At 36.8% G+C, this 17066-nt stretch overlaps 1 protein-coding gene across 1 annotated transcript; it reads right to left on the reverse strand.

Moving 5' to 3' along the window:
* Positions 1-858: 858 nt before the first annotated feature.
* Positions 859-5071, reverse strand: LOC107868296 (probable LRR receptor-like serine/threonine-protein kinase At3g47570). Its single transcript, XM_047410716.1, has 3 exons — positions 3862-5071; positions 1580-3580; positions 859-1491 (listed from the first exon to the last, which is right to left on the reverse strand). The coding sequence occupies exons 1-3, from the start codon at positions 4910-4912 to the stop codon at positions 1154-1156; spliced, it is 3390 nt and encodes a 1129-aa protein (XP_047266672.1). The 5' UTR covers positions 4913-5071; the 3' UTR covers positions 859-1153.
* Between the last annotated feature and the right edge of the window lie 11995 nt (positions 5072-17066).

Genomic DNA, 17066 nt, shown 5'->3' on the forward strand with positions numbered 1-17066 from the left:
TTCTGTATTCACAAAGTTGAACTCGCCCTAGATCCGCCTCTGGATGCAAGTATATACATACACACAACAAATCCTGTTTTCAAAAAATGCAAGTTAGACAAAAGAACTAATAGCACAGTATATTGTGGAGGAAACTAAAGGGGGATGGAAGTACATTTAGCTTAAAAGTTTACTTGTTTTATATTTTCATGTGTGATTTGTAAATCAAGGGAATTTCAGCTAAGAAAACTTTCTTGTTGCTACAAGATACTTGTAATAGACTGAATGTCTATGTTGCTCGGACTCTTCAAAAATGTCGATGGGTGCATGTCCGATCCTCCAAAAGTAGTGTATTTTTAAGGATTCAACACGGGTACAGCAACATTTTTGGAGAATCCAAGGAATGTAGCTCAATGTTACAAGAAGTTGCATTTGGCTTGACCAACCAAAAATAGAACAAAAAGAAAATGCATTCTTTTCTATTATCCTCTTCTACGCCAAGCAGGCGGAGCTAGAGTTCTAATTATGAGTTCAGCAGAATCCAATAGCTTTGATCCCAAACCTTTGTATTTGTATTAGGAATTCCACTTAATAAGTAAAAACAATTTATTTAACCTAGTAAAGTTTCATCTTTTGTAAAAGTTGATTTTTTAGCATTAAACAGGATGCTGTGTGTTAAACAAATCCCTTAAAGTTCCTTTTTAAGTGAGTAGGAACTTATGTTGCTCAAAATTGTTATCGAGTGTATGTGGGATCCTTCAAAAAATAATACATTTTGCAATTGTGCGGCGACATTTTTGAAAAGTCTAATAGTGGAGTAGCAATAAATGCAAGAATAGAGTAACATACGTAGGAATTTGAAGCAGGTAATAAGAGGTCTTGGGTACAAACACAGATTAGTTCAACTAACTTTACAACAACATACCCAGTGAAATCTCACAAGTGATGTCTAGGGAGGTCGAGTGTATGCGAACCTTACCACTACCTCGTGACGCAGAAAGGCTACCGCAAAGGGGGTGGCGTTTGGGGATACAGGGCTGGATTAAACAAAGGGCTGAAGCACTGAGCTAACTAGCAATCTCAGTCAGATTTATTGCAACCAGCTCGAATTTCTGAAAACAGATCACGCACAAATCAAGTGCTAAAAGATGAAAGAGAACTATTGTAAAAATGTTCAACATGCAAGAAGTTGAATCTTGATCTTCTGTAGCATTCCTACAACATCTTTTATGTTAGTCCTTCTTGCCGCAGATTCAACACAACAATCTAATGCTACTTTCATGATTGATGCCACAACATCTAGCTCCTTCTGTAAGCCTTTACCTGTTGCTGTTACCAAGTTGACATCCACGACGTCCATTACTGCATCTGGAAGTGAATAACTCACCCATTTCATCAAGCTAAGATCTCCTTCAAACTCATTAGGCTTTCTCCTGGTAAACGTTTCCAGCAACATGACCCCATAACTATAGACGTCACACTTTGTTGACACTAGTCCTTCCAGTCCATACTCTACAGTCAAACAATTCATTTAAAGATGCAATATACTTTCTGGGTGGGAAAAAAAGAAAGGAATAATCAGCAAAACTAAGAGACGTACCTGGCGCTATATACCCCAATGTTGCTAAGGTTTTAGTGTACAAATCACTCTGATCTTCACCAAGCAGTTTTGAAATGCCAAAGTCGCTGAGGTGGGCAACCATATCCTCATCCAGCAAGACGTTACTAGGCTTCAGATCACAGTGGATCACAGGCGACGAGCACCCATGGTGAAGATATTCCAAAGCACATGCCACATCTATCATTATGCTTAGTCTCTGCCTGGTATCAAGGAAGTAGTTGTATGAATACAAATATTTCTCGAGACTCCCATTAGGCATATACTCGAGAACTAAAGCCTTGAAATCAAGATTGGAACAACTAGTAATGACTTTTACGAGATTCCTATGGCGAAGGCTACGCAAAACTTCACATTCCGTATCAAAACTCTTGAATACCGCATCCAGTTGCAGATTGAACACTTTAACTGCAACGACAGTTCCACTTTTGACAATGCCTTTGTAAACAGAGCCAAAACTTCCAGAACCAATCAGATTACTCTCACTAAGATCATCCGTTGCCTGGAGCAGTTCATAGTATGAAATTCTTTCTCGTTTCTTTGTCGACAATGGATCAGCTTGTTGAGGAGCTCTTTTACCTCGCCTATACCTTATCCATACAAACACAAATGTGATAGGAACAAATAAAATTGCAAGTCCTAGAAAAAGATATAGAACTAGCAATTTTTTCCAGTTTGATTGGTGCTTTGATGAAGTTGGGCAAGATGGGACACTAAATATTGAAGAACCACACAATGCTTCATTGTCGGTGAAAAACAGACTCGAGAGGTTCTTGAAAGGACCCCCTGAGGGTATTTCACCATACAATTTATTGACAGAAACATTGAAATACTTCAGGTTTTGAAGTTTCTCCAAAGACTTGGGAATGGTTCCTGATATGTTATTATGAGAAAGGTCTAGGAATTCCAAACCTACCATGTTGCTCACTGAGTCCGGTATAGATCCTTGCAACTTGTTGCGTCTCAAAGAAAGGTGTGCCAGATTTTGCAACCCACCAATTTCTCTTGGAATTCGATTTGAAAATTGATTCATTGATAGATCTATCAGTGTCGCAGCCTTTAGATTTCCAATTTCTGGAGGTAAAGAACCAACCATGTTGTTTGACGATAAGTCGAGAGACACTAGATCTTGAAGGTTCCCTAAGCTTGGTGGTATATTGGAACTCAATTTGTTGGAACCCAGATGTATCTCCCTAAGGGAAGTAATATTCCCTAAACAATTAGGAAGAGATCCAGAGAGATGATTTTGACCCAAGTAAATACCACCCAAATGCTGCAATTTACATATATGATCACCAATAAATCCTGTAAGTTTGTTGTTATTCAAGTTGAAGCGCTGAAGGTTTCTCAAGTTGCCAATTGATGTTGGAACCGATCCGGCCAAGTTATTTCCAGAAAGTACAAGGTCTAATAAGCTGCTTAAGTTCCCAACTTCATTTGGAATTTGCCCTCTGATTTTGCAATTGTAGGCGTAAAATTTTCTTAGAGAGGTGGAAAGGTTCCCCGTGGAGGCTGGAAGCATGCCATTTAGAGGGTTGAATGATAGAGTAAGAAGTGTTAAATTTCTACAATTAGTTAAGGAAGTCAAGAAGCTTAACAATGAATCACTTGTTAAATTGTTTCTCTCCAAGTTTAGGTACTGCAAATGAGTCAAATATCCAAGAGAACTGGGAATCAATCCAGTGAGTTTGTTGCCGGCAAGGTCAAGAAGAGTAAGTTTTGAACAATTGGAGATTGAATGAGGAATAGTTCCAACAAGATTAGTTATATTGCCCAGATAAAGCTCTTCAATGTTGGGTAAGATAGAACACATGTTTGGTGGGAGGCTTCCTGATAGATTATTGTTAGTTAGTGCAATCTCTCTCAACCCTGATATATTGAAGATCAAGAGAAAGATCCTTGGGAGTGAACCACTAAAACTATTAAGAGAAAGATCAAGTAGCTCCAACTCAATGAGATTGCTTATCTCTTTGGGTATTTCACCTGGAAACACATATAGTGGATTAGTAGTGAAATTAAATAGTTGGTTCAATCTATTTTTGCTAAGATATAAGAATTGCATCTTGTTTAAATTGTCAATCTCCCGTGGTAGATTCCACTTAGATTTTAATTTTTATATTGTTGGTAATACGAAAGTATTAAAAGGAAAAAGGAAAAAACTACGCATAGAAAAATATATTTCAACAGAACCATTAATACCCCCAAACTTAGATACCTCAATTAATTCAATAAATTGATACAAGCATTCATAAGATAAAACATACCTGTGAAATGGTTAGTTCCGAGATACAATTGCTGCAAGTTACTCAATCTTCCAATTTCACTATGTATTGGTCCATCAAACTCATTTTTTGATAAAGACAATACTTGAAGTTGTGAACAATTTGACAAGCTTGTCGGCATATGACCATGAAGCTTGTTGTCGGATAGATAAAGCCCTTTGAGTATTGGGAGACCATGGCATAAAACATTGGGGAGACTTCCTGATAAGCTATTGCCTGTAAATGAAATTACTTCGATCCTAGAAATATTGAAAATTGTGAATGGTATAGAACCCGTAAGTTGATTATACTGTATGGCCAACCAGTTCAAGTTGTGAAGATTGCCGATCCCTTCTGGAATGTTTCCTTGAAGTGAATTAGAAGATAATTCTAACCTCTCCAACCTTGAGGCATTCAAGAGTGACGTAGGAATAAAGCCTATGAGCTTGTTACCCCCCAACTTTAATACTCTAAGGTTTATAAGACTTCCAATAACTTTTGGGATTTGACCATCTATAGAATTGAAATTCAGATTCAAAGTCTCAAGTGTGGAAATATTAGAAAATGAAGAAGGGATGGAACCAGTGAAACTATTATTTCCAAGATTTAGTACTTGAAGTTGGTGTAAAAGCCCAAACCAAGAGGGAACCTCCCCACTGAAGCTGTTGAAACTTAAACCAAGAAACTTAAGCCGATGCAAGTGTGTCATTTCTTGAGGCAAATTTCCATGGAAATTGTTGCTTCCCAAGTCAAGAGAAACAAGAAAAGTGAGGTTCCCTAGTTCACGGGGTATTATGCCTGTAAGAGCCATGTTTGAAAGATTCAAGGACTTTACTCGCTGGTGGCGGGAGCCACATGTGACTCCAACCCAATGACAAATAGACGTAACTGGAGACCAACTTTCATCCAAGTAGTGAAAGGGATCCGAAATGACTTGAGATTTCAGGGAAAGGAGAGCTAATTGATCAGTGGAGATGTTAAGTTGGGTCATGGCTGAACTACTTATAACATAGTACTGAAGCAGCAAGAGAAAAGAGGTGAAAGCTTTCTCCATAATTGCATATATTGGTAGGAATATGGATGTGGATAGTAATGATGTAGTTTTGAGACTTTAAATAGCAAAGAGGTATCTTGCTCTTTCTGACTTTAAAATATATAAAAATCTCTTTTATGAGAATTTTCCATTCACACATATTTTTAGGAAAAAAGGAATAGCTTTCTTTTATTCATTAATTAAGTCATCTAAAGACTAACAGACCCGGCTCATCTCCAGTGGAGCATCTCTCCAGTTGGTCCAGTGTACTATTTATTTTGGTCCAGTTGGTCCTTTTTTAAATCTAAAGGCCAACATTTATTTCCCTAAAGCAGCATTCCAAACCGTGGTTAACTCCCTTAATTTACTGATTTAATCCATTCCATAATGCCACCAGTGAGTTAGGCGAAATCTTTCTAAACAAATCTGGAATTTGAAAAAGTTGCTTTTAAAAAAACCTGGTCAGAAAAAGATAATTTTCTTACCACGAAAATCCTCAAGGAACGCAGCAATTATCAACAAGAACAGAAGATTAGATCATCTTTGTGATCATTCAACTATCAAAGATCCCAAGAAAACAGAATATCAATTGAGGAGCAAAAGTTTCTCCAGAGAGTAAATTGACAATATCAATACAAGTTTTTCTTCATTTTTGCACTAATTTTGCTACTGTAAGACCAAATACCTTAGTTGCTTCAGATTCTTGAAGTGAAATAGCCAATGTGAATAAATGTCTAGAAATGTTTGATAAAATACTTCAATTGGGTTGTTTGAAAATGTAAGTGAAAAAATGGATATTAAAATTAGTGAGAAGTTGAGATACTTCATGCACAAGTAGAAACTTCAATAAAGGTTACACCTTGATCACCGTAAAGTTTATTTATAGGTTAATCTTATAAAATTTATGTTCACTAATTTTAGTATGTGATAGCAACAGAGCCTTTGGTTAGGAATGTTACGAGAATTATGAAGTTCACTAATTCGACTAGATTGTTTCGAACAATTCTTTCGGATTCCCGATTTTTTAAGCAAGATTTTCGTCTAAAGAGTTTAACCATGGTTTGTAGTGTTGTTTTAGTGAAATAAATATTGGCCCTTAGATTTGAAAAAGGACAAGTGTCACAAAATAAATGGTTCACTGGACCAACTGGAGAGATGCCCTACTGGAGATGAGACGACTCCATGAATAATAATACAACTAAAGAAACGAAAAAAGTAACTTTAATTGGTTCAAGTGGCACACCAAGAAAGAAGACTCAAAAAGGAGTCTTCCACTAAGTTTTATACCAAATGTAAGATGCTAATTGGAGGAGCAAGATTGAATTGAATAGATTTTCTTTATTATATTCATTGTTTAACTCCAGTAGATACAGGTGAAATTCATAATTTGAGTTAACAGCTTAAACAGTGCTGATTACAATATCATAATGAATAGGGATTTAGTTTTGGCAAACCAAAATTTAACTAGTGTCCGCTACGGGTTCACAGAGATTTATATCTTTTGATACGGAGTATAGATATATATGGAAAAAGCAACTAAAATATCAACAACTATTAGGTTTGAACCCGTGATTTTAAAGGATTTCTCAGAGTAAACCCCCGGCAAAGTTTGTTATTACTTATGTGCAAGCCCTAAAGGTCTCTTAAGTTGCCAACTGATGTGGGAATCGATAGATCCAATTAAGTTGTTTTCGTTGAGATAATGACATGTTAAGCTAGTTAATGTAACAATTACAACATATATAACAAGTAGCTAACAAAAGTAGGAACCAATGCTATTTTGTTATTTTGGTATTCATCTTTTGTTTTCAGATACAAACGACGCGCTATAACTCCTATGTAACACCCCACACTTTCGTGCTAAAGTTGAACCATCTTTCCTATGTTTATAGACCCGAACCCAATGGTTTCTACTTATATATAAGTGTGAATAATACTTCCTTAGTGTGGGAACATCCTTGGATATGAATATACACCATAAAAATCACCTAGCTCAAAAGTTAAGTTGAGCACTTTCTAATCGATTGAATTTTAGTTGATGATTTGGCATAGGTCAACTTCCAGCGACCATTTCTCCTTGAATATGAAGATTTATGTGACCTACTATATATCAAATTAAAGTCCTTCGAGTCTTCTTTCCAACGCCTCCGACCGTTCATTAATCCGAGTCCAGAGTCAAAAGTTATGAGTGTTTGAATGAGGCACTGTCTAGGGTATGAGATGGCCATGTGCCGCACACCAATCTCCAAAGCACACTGCCTCAGCTATGCTATGGCCATGCGATGAAAAACCTAAGGTATGTGTTGCCCATGCGACGCAAAGCCATTCTAGGGCATCAAAAAGTGTTCCTTTTGATCTATCCTATAGGTTGTGAATACCTTTGAATGTGAATTGAGGTCAAAAAAAATCCCCTAGCTCAAAGACAAGTTGAAAACTTTCTTATTGCTTAAGTTTTAGTGAATGTCTAAACTTGGGTCAAGTTTTGTCGATCATAACTTCTTGTATATAATAAGTTAAAGGGCCTAATATATATCAAATGAAAGGTGTTTGAGTCATCTTTCTAACACCACTGGTTTTGCATTAATTCGATATTGGAGTAGAAAGTTATGCCCATTTGATTGAGAGGTGCCAGTTGAGGCTGAAACATGTAAAAAGTTTGTTTTTAGCGGGGTATTTTGGTACTTTCCCTTCCTAGAAACCTCTCCAAATAAATTCAACCATACCCTAAGCATCATAATCCATATTTTATCAGTTTTCAACATCTCAATCCTCTCCACTGTCAAGAACAAGATGGAAACTAAGGTTCCTTCGAGATCAAGAATCAAACTCTTAAGTCCAAGATTTCCAAGAAACAAATCAAGATCCGTGTTCTACTCTCTAATCTAAGTAATATAAGGTATGTGGAGTTTTTCTAAACAACATGGGCTTGTTGAAAACACTTTGAATAAGGTTTAAAGTTTCAGAAATCATGAATTTATAAAAGGGGTTTTGGAATTATGTTTACAATCTTACATTATGAATTATTTAATGATATTATTATTTTGGTCTTGAGGCCTTTCCCCCAAATTTAATTTATTACCATGTATAAGTATATATATATGTATGTGTTTGATAAGTTAGAATGATGAATTGAGAGCATGGACTACTAGATATCCCTCTCTTGTTTAAAAGCTTCTTATTTTTGTAAGTTATGATTTATTTAAAATGCATTGTTGGAAGCATGATACAAATGTCTTGATTTTTGTTTATGATTGGATTATGGATTTGAATTGAAGAGAGGGTGTTTTACTTGGTGTTAAAGGTTAAGGATGTTTACTAAGAAGATTTCATGTTTTGTCACAAATTTCATGACCACCACATGTTTGTTGAAATGCTGAAAACAGTTGATCTTCATATAATTTGACAAATGCTTTGAAAGTATGAATCTTGTTGAATTGTTTGAAGTATAGTGATCCAAACTTTATATTTTGAAAGAAGAGATTGTACTATGATATTTTATGGCTCAAAAATATGACTTGCAAGTCCTGGTATGATGATACCAATTCAGATAATGCCATAGTAACACAGAACAGAACAGAACAGAATGCTGATTTTCTTTTAGATTTTCAGATTTTGAACTTAGAATAATACATGTTTAGAAAATGATAAAATTAGGCTTAAAGAGAGTTAGCTAGTTACTCGAAGAATCCACAATTTCAGAGAACTCATTGCCCGAAATTGTGTTTTGCCAATACGAGTTGTTATGTTCCCAACGAGGAATTACACGCTAGCCTAGTGCCCTGTGGCGTATCAAAACAGAAACTACAACCCTTGCAGCAAACTTGGGTTGGGGGCTTGGCTTTCGAGTTAAAGGCAGATTCCATATAGCCCGTGGACTGTTAGACCTGTAGGGTGTACGACCTAGCTCAGAAGTAAAATAAAGAATGATTTTGCATCTACAGAATTGTTTAAATGATCATTTGAAACTGTCCATGTATCTTAAATTATTTTATGCATAACGTTTTATGAAATTCTCTCACTTATGTTATATGTAAAAGTACATTATTTTGGATTGCTCTACGTACCAGTACATCTATATTGACCCCCTATATTTCAGGATCTGAGACACAGTCCCAGGGTCCTATTAAGTTTTATTCCCCCTGTATTAGAACTTGTTATTGTTATTTTATTTTGATTCATGGTTCGACTGAGGTCCTTGTCCCATATGTCTGACAGATGTCCTTCAGTTTTTTGAGATTTTGCACTAGTGTTAGATGTTGTTGATCGTTATGAACTCATTTCAGTATTGTGTAGTTTGAGTTAAAAGCTGACCATGATCCCGTATTGTTTTATATTTTTATATTTTTCTTCATACTATATGAAAGTGGGTATGGTTGCCAGATAGAGAAGGGCGCTCGGGCCTCCACTGTTCGGAATGCCCATCACGGCTAAGGCCCTAGCTCGGGTCATGACATCTATTTTTGGTGCCATTTCTAAGCTCCTATAAATCAATTTTCTAGATATATGGATCTAGATCTGATAACAATCAATTGCACTTACTTACAATAGAAAGAAAGTTGGGAATTTTAAACTCAGAATCCAGCTAAGAAAATAAATTCAGAACTAAGTTGAGAACAAATTGAGAATTTCACCGTAGCAGCAATTCAGAACTAAGTTGAGAATACAGATTGAAAATTTCATCATAGAAGAGATCTAAACCTCCATGGATTTCTCCTTCTATCTTCTGTGATCAAACTTGCTCTGATACTGTGTGAAGATTTCACTAATTATCGAATAAAAGGACAAACAAAACAAGCTATATTGTTCAGAGAAGAAGAAAGAAGGAAGAGAAGCTATTTCTGTAACTGTCATGTGTTTGTATTATTTCCCCTGAGCATTTACATATAGATAAGGGTATATTTTCTAGCATCATCTAGAAGATTCTCAGTTAATCACCATAATTACAACTATACAACTTAGCCCACTGTCAGCTCACCATCCGACTAACAAACTAACTAACTCTCTTAAGGATACACAAAAAATTCAATGTAACAGTAACATGTTAGGATCGATTTGCTTTCACACACTCTAGATCTGATGGAGAGGATGAAGATAAAGATGAGAGAAAAATTTTATGAGTAGAGAGAGAGAGAGAAATTTTATGGTAACACCCCATGGGTAAACTCCACGGCGGATGGGCTATTTATATTAATGATTTAGAGTATGTACAATTATACAGAGAAATGAGAATGAACAGTACAGCCTAAAATTTGGAAACTAAACCGCGTGAACATTAATATATAACGGTACATCACATATTAATAAAGCTCCACAACCCAATAATTATCACACTTGGAGACTGATTCTGTCATCCAAGAATTACATTCTCAAAAAAATATTCCTTCATCATCAATATCTTCACCACACCGCAACATCTGTAGACACAACGATAGAAGACCAAATTAGGTTTTGCACAACCTTAGTTTACCAAGATCAACATATTTTGTCAACATGTCTACTGGATTCTTTGGACCCTCTGTCTTTTCCAAACACATATCACCTTTTTCCAATGCCCTGCGAGTGAAATTGTACTGTCTTCTAATGTGCTTCGTCTTCGAATGATAGACCGGGTTCATCACCAACTATATGGAACTCTGGCTATCTGTGTAAAGAATTTTCTCACACTTCTTCTTTCCCAGTTCTTCTAGATAATTTGCCAGCTATATCATCTCTTTTTCAGCTTCAGCTATTGCCACATACTCAGCCTCAGTAGATGAAAGAGCAATGCACTTCTGAAGCTTGGACATCTAACTTATTATTGTACCACCTCCGGTGTAAATATATCTGGAAGTTCTCTTGATCGATTCCATGTCCCCACCAAGATCAGAATCAACAAAACCTTGCAAAATTACCTTTCTATTGCCAAAACAAAGTGAAGTACTGGATGTACCTCTCAGATATCTTAGAAGCCACTTCACATCTTCCTATTGCTCTTTCTCGGGTTTTGCCATGTAGCTGCTAACAACTCCCACTGCATGTGCTATGTCAGGTCTAGTGCAGATTATAGCATACATCAGACTCCCAACTGTAGAAGCATATGAAACAAGTGTCATGTTCTCCCGCTCCTAAACTGTCTTCGGTGACTGCTCCTTTGACAATTTTATGCGATTTGCCATTGAGTAGTCTTGGGTTTAGCATCATTAACTCTGAATTTGTCCAGCACCTTCTCAACGTACTGCTCTTGGGATAGATTCAAAGTGCTAGAAGATCTATCCCGAGAAATCCTCATCCCAAGAATCTGCTTTTCTGCACCTAAATCTTTTATCTCAAACTCAAAAGACAGACTTGCCTTCAGAGAGTTTATATCCTTCACACCGGATCCTACAATCAACATATCATCCATATACAAGAGTAAAAATGCATACGAATCAGTGTATTTCTTGAAGTAGCAACACTGATCTTTTTCACTCCTGCGGAAGCCACTCTTGCTCATAAAGAAGTCGAACTTCTTGTACCATTGTCGAGGTGCTGGCTTCATCCCATACAAGCTCCTGTTGAGATTTCACACCATGTGTTCCTTGCCTGGAACTACAAACCCCTCTGGTTGCTGCATATAGATTTACATCCATTTGCTCAAGATGCAGATTCTTCGATGCAATAATACTCAATAAAATTCGGATAGTAGTTAATTTCACAATAGAAAAAAATATTTCAGCAAAATCAATACCTTTCCTTTGTGAATATCCTTTAACTACTAACCGAGCCTTGAACTTTTTTTGCCATTTGGTTCTGCCTTGATTCTGAACACCCACTTGTTCAATAAGTCTCTCTTTTCTACCGGTAACTCAGTCAATATCCATGTGTTATTCTTCTCAAGTGAGATCATTTCATCATCCATGGCTTGCTCCTACTTTATTGAATCCTCCACCTGTAGGGCTTCAGTAACAGACTCTAGTTCCCCTTCATCAGTCAGCAACAGATAATGTAATGACGGTGAATACCTATCTAGTGCTCTAATGGTTTTGGATGATCCCCTCCAAACCTACTCAGGTGTCACTTGCTCCACCTATGATTCTTCAACGACAATCTATGGAGCTTGTTGAGTTTCTTCTGTAATATCATTGTGTGTACTCTTTGGCCACTCAAGCTCAACTCCCATTTACTTTGTAGTCTCTTGAACCTTTTGCTCTCTGTCCTTGTACAGGATATTTTATCAAATGTCACATCATAATGTCTTAGGATCTTCTTATTCTTGTCATCCCAAAAACTGTACCCAAATATGTCAGAACCATAACCTACAAAAGTAGCACTTTCTAGCTTTAGCATCAAGCTTATCTCTCTTCTTTGGATTAACATGAACATAGGCAGTGCAACCACAAGTTCTCATGTGAGAATACTTGAGTTCTTTTCCTGTCCATACTTCCTCCGGAATCTTGACCTGTTGATCAAGTATGCAGCTGTGCTCATAGCATCTGCCCAAAATATTTTAGGCAGCCCACAGTGTATTCTCATGCTCTTTGCATGCTTATTTAATGTTCTGTTCATCCTTTTAGTAACTCCATTCTGCCTTTCCTTCTCGAGAACTGTTCTCATAAATCTAATTCCCTTAGCTGGACAAAATTGTTTGAATTCTGACTTGTCATATTCTCCTCCATTGTCAGACCTTAGGTATTTGATTTTCAAACTTGTCTAATTTTCAAATTCAGCTTTCCACCTCTTGAAAGTAGAAAACATATCTAACTAATGTTTCAAGAAGTAAACCCATACCTTCCTGTAGAAATCATCAATGAAGGTGACATAGAATCTGGATCCGCCAAGTGATTAAACAGGAGATGATCCCCATACATCAGTATGGACCATTTCTAATCGTACTTTTTTTGGATCTCTCGCAGTCTTCGTGAAGCTTACTCGTTTCTCTTTACCCATAACACAGCTCTCACAAAGGCCCATACCAACAGATTCCAACCCCTCTAAAGCTTCTTTTGCAGCCAGCATCTTCGTTTCCTTGGCACTCATGTGTCTAAGTCTATTATGCCACAGACATAAACCGAAATCACCCTCAGCAACAGAAACCATATTTATACACCCGGCAGTTGTGTACAAAGTTCCATATTTTGTACCACATGATACAACCATAGCACCCTTCACAATCTTCCACGAACCTTTCTCAAACTCTGTTGTGTAGCCTGTGCTATCCAACTGACTAACAGAGATCAGATTCTTCTTGAGACCAAGAACATATCTAACATTCTCCAATGTCCACTGATTTTCTACTAGAGTTTGTATACAGACATCCCTCTTTCCTTTAATCGCCAATGACTTGTTGTCAGCAAGATACACCTTTCTAGATTTTCAGACTTGAAATTTTAAAACAATTCCTTTCTTGGAGATGAATGAAAATATGCACTAGAATCCAATATCCAAGATTCAACCGGGCTATACACACAAAGGATTAGAGCATCCTCAATGTCTTCTGCTGAATTAACAGAATTATTATCATCTCCAATTTCTGATTCTTCTTCTTCTTGGGTTTCTTGTAATCTTTCCGAAAATGTCCTTTCTCACCACAATTCCAGTATGTCACGTTAGGTTTTAGAGGTTTTCCATGATTCTTCAATTTTGATCTGCCATGTCTATTTTGACCCTTTTATTGGTCTCTCCCCCTTCGATCAACGCTGAGAGCACTACCAGATGACTCCCCAATTTTTCGTTTGCAAATGCTTTCTGTAAGAACAACATCTCAAATTTTATCAAACTTCAGTTTCTCAGATCCATGGGAACAACTAATCGCAGCAACAATGGTATCCCAAGACTCGGGCAGAGATGGCATCAAAATCAATGCTTTAATTTCTTCTTCAAAATTAATATCCACAGAACACAGTTGACTAATAATCATATTGAGCTCATTTATATGATCAGCAACTGATCCATTCTCAGACATCTGTAAATTGAAAAATCTACGCATCAAATATACCTTGTTCATCACAGATGGTTTTTCGTACATATTTGATAGTGCCTTGAACAGATCTGACTTGGTCTTCTCATTGACGATGTTGAATGCCATGTTTCTCGACAAAGTTAACCAGATCAGTCCTAGAGCCTACCAATCCTTGATCTTCAACTCCTCCTCAATGTTGCTAGGATAGATTTTCTTTCACACACTCTAGATCTGATGGAGAGGGTGTAACACCCCGCATTTTAAGCTAGAATAAAAACTGTTATTTCTATGCGTAGATGATCCAAAATCCATAAATCCTATGTAAATTTGGCATGTTAATCAATTATGAAGTGTGGGAACCTATTTGAGAAGAATTGAGATCATAGAGGTCCCCTAACTCAAGGACAAGTTGAAAGCTTTCCTATCGTTCGAGTTTGAGTGAGCATCCAAACTTGGGTCAACTTCGATCGATCATAACTCTTTGTATATAATGAATTAGAGTTCCTACTATATATCAAATAAAATCACTTCGAATGCTTTCAAACGATACCAATTTGCCAAAATCCAATACCCGAGCGAAAAGTTATGGCCATTTTCGTGACTGAGATAGTAGCATCGCTCGATTAGCATGCGACACATGCTCTGTCCAATTTTCAGGTTTTGTTTTCACATTTTTAAGGATAAAAGTGGTATTTTTCATCCCCTATTCAGCCATAACAAGAGATTAAATCCACCAAATTCTAAAATAAGATCATTCTCTCTCAAAATCACCAAGAACACTTCTTAGGGTTTCAACCGAAAGATCAAAATATCTTAAGATTTCACCGTGGATTTTTAATAATTCTTCGAGATTCGGAATCCCCATTGCGAGGGCTACAAGAAGCACCCATCAATTGTTTGAATAGCATCCCTAAAGCACGAGTTTTTTCAAGAGTCATAAATTAAGGTACGTAGGTTTTATCCTAAAAACTACATGGGCTTGTTGAATCACTCAAATATGATTTAAAGTTTATCGAGCATGAATCTTTAAAGGGGTTTTGGAATCTATGATTTAATTATGCATTATGAATATTTTAATGATATTGTTGATTTGGCCTTTAGGCCTTTCCCCCTTAAATTGATTTACATCTATATGTATATGTATGAAATTGAAGATTGTTTGAGAGCACAAATTATGAAACCCCTCTCTTATGATGAATTAAAGTTTGTGATCTTATCGGGACAAGAGGCATTCTGCTATGTGATCTTGTGCACCTAGTATCTTGTCATCCCAAATCGGGACTGTTGGTTTGGAGCCCTACTTTGTGATCTTGAGCCCAACCACGACATAATGACTTGATTGGGGTTGTGGCACCTTGCTGTGTGATCTTGCATGCTCTTCCCTCACTAGTACTCCTATCTTGGCGGCAACCAAGATAAGGTAGTTGGTGAAAGCTATGAAATTGTAAGGTGTACCACCTAGCACAAAAGTAAATAAAGAGTATCTCCGAGTTCAGATGATTTTACAGAGTCTTTTAAATATGCCCATGTAATTTCTTACCATATGATATATTTATGATCTGATTTAAATTACTCTCATATATGTTGAATACAAATTATTATTTTGGATTTTCTCTGTGTACCAGTATAATTGTATTGACCCCCTACCCTCCCAAGTTCTGAGGCTCAATCTAGGGGTCCGGCTAAGCAGTAAAGTATTCAGATAGAAGTGATTCGTACAGTGGTGAGCCTTCTTTGTTCCAGAAGGCCTGTTTATTTCAGACTATGTTATTCTTTTTATTTTGGGTCTACTGGGGGCCTTGTCCCAGTTTTTAGACAGTTGTTATTTGATCATGTAGTAGAGATTTTGCAAACTAGTTCAGATTGTTGTTGGTTTTATTCCTCGTTGTTAAATTAAATTTAGGGTATGACCATGTTTCCGTAATGATTTACAATTCCGCATCTTCTATTATAATTTATGAATATTGTGCATGATTACCAGATATAGAAGGACGTCCGGGCCTTCATGGTTCGGGATGCTTGTCACGGCCAGGACCCTGGTTCAGGTCGTGACAGAGGATGAAGAGAAACATGAGAGAGAGAGAGTTCGTGAGTAGAGAGAGAAAAATTTCGTGGTAACTCCCCGTGGGTAAATCCCCGGTGGATGGGCTATTTATATTAATGATTCAGAGTATGTACAGTTACACGAAGAAATGAGAATGAACAGTACAGCCTAAAATTTGGAGACTGAACCGCGTGAACATTAATATATAACAGTACATCACATATTAATCAGGCTCCACAGCCCAACATAATTATGCTAGCTAACTGAATGTATATTACTGCAACCAGCTATTTGATTAGTTACTAACTAACTGATGAGAATGGATTCCAACACATAGAAATTGATAAATTTCTGTGGAGTTCATAATTGTGTAAAAGTAATGTCTGAGGCACTTCTTCTGCAGTCCTTGTAGGCCTACCTGCTCTGAAGAATTCATGATTTATATATGTTTCAGGGCGATGAGAGAAAGTGCAGAATAAGGATTGACATGTCATAAGGGAAAGGTGTGGATAAATACATCTAATGAAAGGTGGGACTTGACAATTTGACTGAAGAAGGACCTCTGCTAAACTTATACCTACTGGAAGCCCTTATTTTTTTCCAAGAGTCATCATCCTTTGGTTATTATATTCCTATAATTGCATTTATAGTTCATTTAGGCTAATTAAATGTCCGAAAATTAATTTTAGGTGCTTAAAACTAACTTCATAAACTAGTTACTAGGTATTGAGGAAATAGAAAGTCCTCTGTGGTCATTACTCAGGTATGAAGTCCACCTTTCAAGGGCACAATACCAGCGGTTCGTTGATCCAATTGTAAACTTGTCTTTAAGTGTCATGTTTTCTAGACAACTTCTGCTTCTTTTATTTTTTAGACTTCACTGGGGAAAAATCAACACTAATAAAGCAAAAGATTTGGGGAGAATCCGTTTGAAGTGAATATGCAGCTGACCACATGATTTCTTGCCCACACAATGTTCAGACGTTTTGCCTCGATGAATTTCTGGAAATTATTTGTGTTTTCTACAATGTCTCAGGTGTTACAAGTGTGTGCATGAGTGCTGATTTAGTAAAGATGGTTTCCCAGACGATTTGCTTCTCTAAGGCAGCCCTCCGTAATCTGTCTATTCTGCTTAACAATGTCATGAAAATAGCCACATTACAATATCTTGTATATTTCCAGAATTTCCATCTCCACAAGATACTTCCTGTACT

The sequence above is a fragment of the Capsicum annuum genome, chromosome 4, assembly GCF_002878395.1.
Source record: "Capsicum annuum cultivar UCD-10X-F1 chromosome 4, UCD10Xv1.1, whole genome shotgun sequence".
NCBI classification, from domain to species: domain Eukaryota; kingdom Viridiplantae; phylum Streptophyta; class Magnoliopsida; order Solanales; family Solanaceae; genus Capsicum; species Capsicum annuum.

Excerpts from the sequence above, each read along its gene's own strand:
- LOC107868296 (XM_047410716.1), bottom strand. The coding sequence starts at position 4,912 with ATGGAGAAAGCTTTCACCTCTTTTCTCTTGCTGCTTCAGTACTATGTT. Across the intron at positions 3,581-3,861 it reads CGGAACTAACCATTTCACAG|GTGAAATACCCAAAGAGATA; the intron begins GTATGTTTTATC and ends ATGTGTTTCCAG. Across the intron at positions 1,492-1,579 it reads ATTGGGGTATATAGCGCCAG|AGTATGGACTGGAAGGACTA; the intron begins GTACGTCTCTTA and ends GTTTGACTGTAG.